At 56.4% G+C, this 8,695-nt stretch overlaps 1 protein-coding gene across 1 annotated transcript; it reads left to right on the forward strand.

Moving 5' to 3' along the window:
• The first annotated feature begins 3,131 nt into the window (after positions 1-3,131).
• Positions 3,132-8,378, forward strand: LOC121153865 (F-box only protein 17-like). The gene is made up of 5 exons (XM_040976619.1): positions 3,132-3,480; positions 3,780-3,891; positions 6,489-6,584; positions 7,069-7,204; positions 8,232-8,378. The coding sequence occupies exons 1-5, from the start codon at positions 3,132-3,134 to the stop codon at positions 8,376-8,378; spliced, it is 840 nt and encodes a 279-aa protein (XP_040832553.1).
• The last annotated feature ends 317 nt before the right edge of the window (positions 8,379-8,695 follow it).

An 8,695-nucleotide genomic window follows, 5' to 3' on the forward strand; every position in this document is an offset into this window, starting at 1 on the left:
AGTCCAAAATGCTGGGACCCTGAACCTGCATGGGAGACCTGCAAGAAGCTCCAGGCTCCTGGCTTCAGATTGGCTCAGCTCTGGCCATTGTGGCCATTTGGGGAGTGAACCATCAGACCAAGATCTTCCTCTCTGTCTCTCCTCCTCTCTATATACCTGCTTTTCCAATAAAAATAAGTAAATCTTTTTTAAAAAGTGGAACAGCCCGGCATATGGGATGCTGCTAGCTGCAGCTTAGCCTACTTCCCCACAGGGCCGGCCCTGATAAGGTCTAAGAAGTGAGTACAAGGATAGTCCCACGGGCGATCCAGAAGAGGCTCCTGGCTTCCGCTCAGCTCAGCTCTGGCCACTTGGGTCACTTCTGGAGTGAGCCATCAGATACAAGATCTTCCTCTCTGTCTCTCCTCTCTGTACATCTGCCTGTCCAATAAATAAATAAATCTTTAAAAACAAACAAACAAAGAAAAGGTGGAAGCTTCAGCTGCCAGACTTTTCATCTGAATAGCATTACCACATCACGGCAACCCCAAGGCCAGCAGCAGGTCGCACGTGCGGCACAGCCAGGCAGCGCTGGGGAAGCTCCCTGTCTCCATCTCCACGTGTCCGGGTTGGTTCTTGGCTCCACTCTGGTTCCAACGTCCTGTTCACTGCATCACAGCCGGGGAGACAGGCTGTGTAGGGTCCCTGCCACCCTCCTGGGCAACCTTCAGGACAGTCATGGCTGCTGCGGGCATCTGGGGAGTGAGCCAGCACACAAGGGCACTGGTAGCTTCCCTCCATTCCCTCAAATACATGTAAAAATTTTCATATCGGGGGTGGTGCAGCGGCTCATCGGGCCACCGGGTCTACGGTCACGGGCAGTGCACATTATCCTAGGAGAGAAGAGGAGCTCCCATCTGCTGCTTCCCTTCCCAGATGCCTGTGGCCGCATCACCAAGAGCTAAAACCAACGCCGGAGCCCTGAGACTCCATCCGGGTCTTTCACTGGCTGGCAGGGACACCGCCAGGGAGAACCATTATGAGACACCTCCTGGCGTCTGCCAGCAGGTACTGGCATCGGGAGCTGAGCAAGGAGTCAAATGCAGGTGCCACTCTGTGAGATGCGGGCAGTGTTTCTAGGTTTCAACGTTTAGTCATTGATGGTCAGCAACTCGCATGGCAAGGTGACAGCGAGGGACAGGGATGGTCCATCCGCTCCCCAAATACCTGGCCAGGCCAAAGCCAGCAGTGACAAAACCCACCCAGATCCCCCCAGCGACTGGCACGGGCCTGGGCACTTGTGCCATCACTCGCTGTCTCCCATTGTGGGCGTGAGTGGGAAGCTGGATCCAAAGTAGAGCAGGTAGGACTTGAACCTACACTCTGAGATGGAATGGGGGTGTCCCACTTGGCAGCCGCACCCACCATGGTCCCCATGCCTGCCCAAGAGATGAGGCTGGCATAACTGGTGTATTAACCACCAGGCCCAAAGTGCACATGCTGTGGACATCTTAAAGTCCTCACATGTTTGTGGGACCACAGCTTCCCTCCGACCGGACTTAAGGGCCCTGGGGCATCGGCTGAGGCTGCCCGGGTGACCCATCCTCCCTAGTCCCTCGGCGGTGTCAGGCTGCGAGACTCCAAAAGCACAGGATTGGCTCTGTGACGCCACAACATGTGGGTGACAGAGCCAGGAACATGTGTGTCACGCAGGGCATGTGACTGTACCCATATTGGAAAAATATGGTTGTCACAGGCACCGGGGAGCCCTAGGACGTGGATACCAGGACTATGCCCCAGTTACCATGGTAACCAGCACTGCATCCTCACACACCTGCATTCCTGGGCGCACAGGCAGCTGGGACCTGACTTGTGTAATGTGGCCCAACCCATTGTCATTCAGTCACGCGGGCTTGGTGGCTGTGACCTCCCTCCAGGTCCTCTGGCGGGCATCCCACACAAGCACTCTTATTTTTTAAGAAAGTAATTTCTTCCTCTTCTTTTTTTAATGAGAAAGTCAGATATAGAGAGAGGAAGAGAGACAGAGAGGAAGATCTTTGATCCAATGAGTCACTCCCCAAGTGGCCGCAGTGGCCAGAGCTGAGCCAATCTGAGGCCAGGAGCCAGGAGCTCTTCCAGGTCTCCCACATGGTTGCAGGGTCCTAAGGCCTTGGGCCATCCTCAGCTGCTTTCCCAGGCCACAAGCAGGGAGCTGGATGGGAAGCAAGGCCACCAAGATTAGAACCAGCACCCATATGGGATCCCGGTGTGTGCAAGGCAAAGACTTCAGCTGCTATGCTATTGTACTGGGCCCCCTACACAGGCACTCTTTATTGGTGTTCTGGAACCATTACAGAAAGCTCATGGGACAAGTGTATGGTGGGTCAGTGTTTGGGTGCATCAGGCAGAGCTGCCGCCTGCTCTCATTCCATACGGGCACTGGTTTGTGTCCCGGATGTTCCACTTCTAATCAAGCTCCCTGCCTGGCAAAGCAGCAGAGGGTGACCCAAGTCCTCTGGCCAGCCCCAGCCACGCCTTATTCACCAGTGACCAGACAGGAGAGCAGACAGGGGTGCCCGCACACTGGGGAGGCACAGCTGCACCAGGCAGACTGGCAGACTCACTTCTAAATCACAATGAATTCTTACTAGTTTGTTCTTTGAAAGGCAGCAGGTGGGGCTGTGTGATTTTCCTGCCCCCTTGAACTGTGTGCCTGCAGACACACAAGGTTGCATTTAATCAGGGTAGTGCTCGCGAGGCAGCTGAAGGGATGATGGCATGCAAAGAATGCGCTTAACATCAGCCTGGGAGTCCAAACTGGAGGACACACTGGAGGAAGGGCAGAGAAGAGGAGGAGGGGCTGGTGGGGAGAGGTTGCTGCAGGGCCCCTGGGCAAGAGGAGGGCTGGAAAGTGAAGGAAGGTGTGAGCTTGGACTGCCACGGGTATAGATATGGACAACATGGTGGCTGGACAAGGATTAGGAATAGCGAAGCCAGAAGGTCGCCTACCTGGTCACGTGGTCAGCCAGCACGATGGGCAGCAGCCCAGGAGGCAGCTGGATGTGGGACTTGGGGGATGTGCGGGAGGCGAGGCGGGAGGAGACCAGGCAGAGCTGACCCGCCCGACCCTCTTGTCCTGCAGGACGCGGGAGATGGGCGCCCGGCCCTCGCGGCAGCAGGTGCCCGCGGAGCCGCCCCTGGCCCTGGACGCGCTGCCCCCCGAGCTGCTGGTGCAGGTGCTGAGCCACGTGCCGCCGCTGGCGCTGGTGACGCGCTGCCGGCCCGTGTGCCGCGCCTGGCGCGACGTGGTGGACGGGTCCTCGGTGTGGCTGCTGCAGCTGGCCCGCGACCGCAGCGCCCAGGGCCGCGCGCTCTACGACCTGGCCCAGCGCTGCCCGCCCGGCGGCCAGGACGAGGACGAGCTGCCGCTCTGCGCTCTGGCGCGCTACTGCCTGCGCGCGCCCCTCGGCCGCAACCTCATCTTCAACTCGTGCGGAGAGCGTGCGTGCGGTGGGCGGGGCCAAGGGAGGGGCGGGACGTGAGGACAGGATGGGCGTGGCCAGAGTGTGGGGGCGGGTCCGGAGAAGAGGCAGGCTGGGACCGGCCTGTAGGCAGAATGGGCGTGGTCATGGTGAAGGAGGCGGGGCGGAGCCTGGGCGGGGCTGGCCTATGCAGGGAGATTAGGGGCGTGGTGGGGAGGAGCTGGTGGGAGGAGCGAGTGCAGTGCAGGCGAGTATGGGTCTGGGCGAGCTGGCGGGGCCGTGCTAACTGCAACCCTATTACCCCATGTGTTTGCACAGTGGGCTTCAGAGGCTGGGAGGTAGAGCACGGAGGCAATGGCTGGGCCGTGGAGAAGAATGTCACACTGATACCAGGCGCTCCTTCCCAGACCTGCTTCGTTACTTCCTTCGAGTGAGTGGCCCCTGATTCTTGGGGAAAGGCCAGGAAGAAGGAGAGGGATTCCCATCCCATGGTCCTCATTCACATTTTCATCGTTTCGTCAGACTGTCTGCTGGGTACCAGATACTGATTTATAGGCCTGGGGCACAATCAGAAATATTAGCAGCTTGGTGGTTTTTTCTTTTTGTTTTGAACTTTAGTAAAGATTTATTTTACTTGAAAGAATTACAGAAAAAGGGCCCAGCACGGTGGCCTAGTGACTAAAGTCCTCACCTTGAACGTGCCAGGATCCCATATGGATGCTGGTTCTGGTCCCAGCAGCTCCACTTCCCATCCAGCTCCCTATTTGTGACCTGGGAAAGCCGTCGAGGACGGCCCAATGCTTTGGGATCTTCCACCCGTGTGGGAGACCTGGAAGAAGTTCCTGACTCCTGGCTTCAGATCGACACAGCACTGGCTGTTGCAGTCACTTGGGAAATGAATCATCGGATGGAAGATCTTCCTCTCTATCTCGCCTCTCTGTATATCTGACTTTGTAATAAAAATAAATAAAATCTTTAAAAAAAAAAAAGAATTACAGAAAGAGAAAAACGCAGAGAAGATCTTCCATCTGCTGATTCATTTCCCAAATGGCCACCACAGCAAGAGCTTGATAGGGCTTAAACGAGGAGCCTCCTCTGAGTCGCCCATATAGGTGCAGGTCCCAAGGTCTTGAGCCATCTTGCACTGCTTTCTCAATCCATTAGCTGGGAGCTGAATTAGAAGTGGAACAATCAGGACACAAACGGGCACCCACATGGGATGCAGGTGCCACAGGTTGGAGGTAGCCCATTATACCACAGTGCTGGCCCCAATATATTGCATATTTTAGCGGTGTTCCTTTATGCAAGATGCTTTGCACACTTTTTTAAAAAGATTTATTTATTTTTAATTGAAAAGTCAGCTTTACAGAGAGAGACAAAAAGATGTGTCTGCTGGCTCACTCCCCAAGTGACCACAATGGTTGGAGCTGAGCTGATCTGAAGCCAGGAGTCAGGAACTTCTTCTGGGCATCCCATACAAGTGCAGGGTCCCAAGGCTTTGGGCTGTCCTCAACTGCTTTCTCAGGCCACAAGTAGGGAGCTGGGTGGGAACTGGGACAGCTGGGACATGAACCGGTGCCCACAGGAGATCCCAGCACATGCAAGGCGAGGACTTTAGCCACTAGGTTATCATGCCAGGCCCTTGGACACAACTTAATGATGCCAACAGCCTAGTCACATATACACTCCTCTTTTTTTTTTTTTTAAGATTTATTTTTGTTGGAAAGTCAGATATACAGAGAGAAGGAAAGACAGAGAGGAAGATCTTCCGTCCAATGATTCACTCCCTAAGCAGCTGCAACAGCTGGAGCTGTGCCAATCTGAAGTCAGGAGCCTGGAGCCTCCTCCAGTTCTCTCACACAGGTGCAGGGTCTCAACACTTTGGGCTGTCCTTGATTGCTTTCTCAGGCCACAAGCAGGGAGCTGGATGGGAAGCTGGATGGTACCCATGTGGGATCCTGGTGCGTGCAAGACTAGGACTTAGCCAATAGACCACTATGCCGGGTCCACATATATACTCTTATTGTATGCACCTAACAGTAGAAAACAAGACCCCAGAGCGTTTGGCCTTTCAGGCTTGAGTATTGACCGTTGAGTGTGATATTCTAGAAGCATCCATTCCCTTCTCCCCCTGTATTGAGCCAGTTTTCCCAACACCACTTACTGAAGCCTCATGGAGCTTGGGACTGCCCCCATCATCTGCAAAGTCCCCATGCATTCCCTGACCTGTCTCTGCACTTCCCCTAGGCCACTTAGGTGCCCCTCCACCAATACTGGCCTGCCTCTGTTGCCCTGACACGCTCAAATTAGGGGTGAGGGGACCATGAACAAAGCTATAGGTGGACCACAGGGACCTGGCAACCCCTTGACAGGCACTGCTAAGGGACACAACCCCCTCCCCTGGGCATGCAGAGACTGCACAAAGGAAGCAGCTCCCCATGCAGAAGTAGGGGGTAGCAGGCTGGGCCCCTTATCTGAAAGAGATGGCAGCCCACGTGATCCTCTGGGAGGAACCCAGGAGGACTGAGTCCCAATCTTAATCAGCTCCTTAGGCCCAGCAAGGTAGCCTAGCAGTTAAAGTCCTTCCCTTACACATCCCTGGATCCCATATGGGTGCTGTTTCTAATCTCAGCAGCTCCGCTTCCCATCCGGCTCCCTGCTTGTGGCCTGGGAAAGTAGTAGAGGACAGTCCAAAGCCTTGGGACCCTGCACCCACACGGGACACCCAGAGGAGGCTTCTGGCTCCTGGCTTCGGATCAGCTGTTCCCCAGGGAACAGAGGGGTCGGCAAGATCCTAAGGCCCTGGAGAAGTCTGCAGGTGCACTGAGTGTGGCCTCCATCCTGGGCCCCACACACGTTATGGTCAAGCTGCCTGGGCTGTTGGAGGGGAGCCCTGGAGAGACGTGTGGCCCAGCACAGGTCTCCAGGTTTGCAAAGCAGACTCTAGGGGTTGGTTAGTGGGGGTTAGTGGGCTTCCTTGAGGAGGTGACTTCTGCCTGTGACTTGGTTTCCTCCCTCTGCCCCTAGGTGGTGTTTCAAGAGGCAGCTGGTGGACCTGGTGATGGAGGGGATCTGGCAGGAGCTGCTGGACAGCGCCCAGCTCGAGATCTGTGTGGCTGACTGGTGAGTGCAGAGGGCGGCTTGTCCTCACCCCAACTGCAGACAGTGGCTGGGCAGCAGGACTGCATTTCCACTGCCTCTCAACTGCAGGGGCGCTGCTGCTCCCCTGTACCCTCTGTAAGCGAGGCCTTACTGCTGCAGGGCAAAGAGGGGTGTGCCCTCCTCCCACACTTCCCAGCAGGCCCCCTGGGGTTGTCCACTCAGGCCACTCACCCCAGTTGCACCCAATCCCAAGGTCTGAGATACCCGTAACCACAAAGGGCTGAGAGCCCGAAAAAGGGAGACTGAGGCTTAGGGAGGGGAAGGTATGCAGTTGGGATGGGTTGTGGGGTGATCCCTGGCTGTGGGCCTTGGACAGTAGGAGCATGCAGGCTGCTGCACTAAAGGCTGCCACACCCAGCCCCATCAAACATGGCACAGGTGTGTGGGACCCTCGGTGAGGTATGGGGCGGGGTGGGCGCGCAGGCTCACTGCCGCCTGGTGGCAGGTGGGGAGCCCGAGAGAACTGCGGCTGCGTCTACCGGCTCCGGGTCCGCCTTCTGGACATGCACGAAAATGAAGTGGTCAAGTTCTCAGCTTCGCCCAACCCAGTCATGCAGTGGACAGAGAGGGGCTGCCGACAGGTGGGTGTAGACTGTTCCTGCAGCGTGCCTGGTTGGCTCCAAGGCAAGCAGCAACCCGGCCTCCCACCTGCCTGCTTGCCCCCTGGCCCCCCGCAGGGTCTGTGAGAACAGCAAGTGGGATTCTGAAGCCTTGCATATCCATTCATTCCCATTAGCACAGCAGTCTCGCCAGCGGGCCACACTCGTTGAGCAGTTGCTGTGTGCTACCCAAAGTTCTTACCTGGTCTCTACCCTCGAGTTGGGGAAACTGAGGCATAGGGAGGCCAAGTGACCAGCCCCAACAGTGCTCAAGGACTGTCTGAGCCCCAGCTGGTGTCCAAGCTCGCACAGTCCTGCTTCCACACCTGCCCTCCTAAAACACAGAAAAGAACCCAGAAAAGTGAGCCACAGTGGATGCCGCCTCCCCTGGCTCCTGCTAAGGGAGGGGGCTGAACCCCAGTATTCAGCCTTCAGTGGCAGTGAACACCAGGGGCCCAGTGGGCGAGGCCCGACATGGACAGACCCTCTTAAAAGAAAACATGCAATAGAGACCTAAACAGGTGAGTGGCCGCTGGGGGCGGCAGGCTGGATGTGAGGCTAATGGATACAGGTGTTCCCAAATTAGCTGCTAGTGATGGTTGCAGAAAATCATGAATCCGTTAACATGAGATTGTGCCCTTTCACAATGGTGCATTTTATCTTAATGTGAATTTTCTAATACAAAAAATCACACAAAGAAGGAAGAATATGCAGTACTCCACTTGTGACCAAGATGGGCCCCTGACTCGTTCTGCTCCCACCTTGGAGCCTCTTACCCTGGCTGCCCCATCTGCGGCTGATCCTCCAGGCTGCCCCCCTCGGCTCCTTGCCTCCCTGGGACCCATGTTCAGTGCCACCTCTGTGGGCGCTCGCTTGCTAGCTTCACTCCTGGCAGAATGCCGCACACTGCAAATTCCCACCCCCACCTGTCACCAGCTTCCGCCAGCCCCCACAGTCCTTGGGGAGCCACAGGCTGCACCCCTGTCACTTTCTTCCTCCTCCCCACCAGGTCTCCCACATCTTCACCAACTTCGGCAAGGGCATCCGCTACGTGTCATTTGAACAGTATGGCAGGGACACGCGTTCCTGGGTAGGACACTATGGTGCTCTGGTCACCCACTCCAGTGTGAAAGTGAGGATCCGCTGCCTGTCCTAGCCAGCCCACTGGATCCGGCCTTCTGGAAGCCACTGTCACATGTCTGGTGCCACCCACTCAAGGAGGAAGGGGGTGCCTTGCCACTGCCCACCGGATGCCCTTGGGGACGGGGGGTTCCCCGGTGACTTGCTCTGAGCACTCCTCCCAGGGACCCCACTGTTGCTGCTGTGGATGGTGGCCCTTGCGTTAAGTGATGAGGGCTCCCCCAGGGCGTTTACACACTCCTTAGCTCCCTGGGTGTATGTGCGTGGAAGTGGGTAAGCATCAAAAAGTGACTCAGTTCACCTGCCTGCCTAAGTCAGCTAAGAATTTATGGT

Source organism: Ochotona curzoniae, unplaced genomic scaffold (assembly GCF_017591425.1).
Source record: "Ochotona curzoniae isolate NIBS_2020 unplaced genomic scaffold, NIBS_Ocur_1.0 contig_2699, whole genome shotgun sequence".
In the NCBI taxonomy this organism is placed as follows: domain Eukaryota; kingdom Metazoa; phylum Chordata; class Mammalia; order Lagomorpha; family Ochotonidae; genus Ochotona; species Ochotona curzoniae.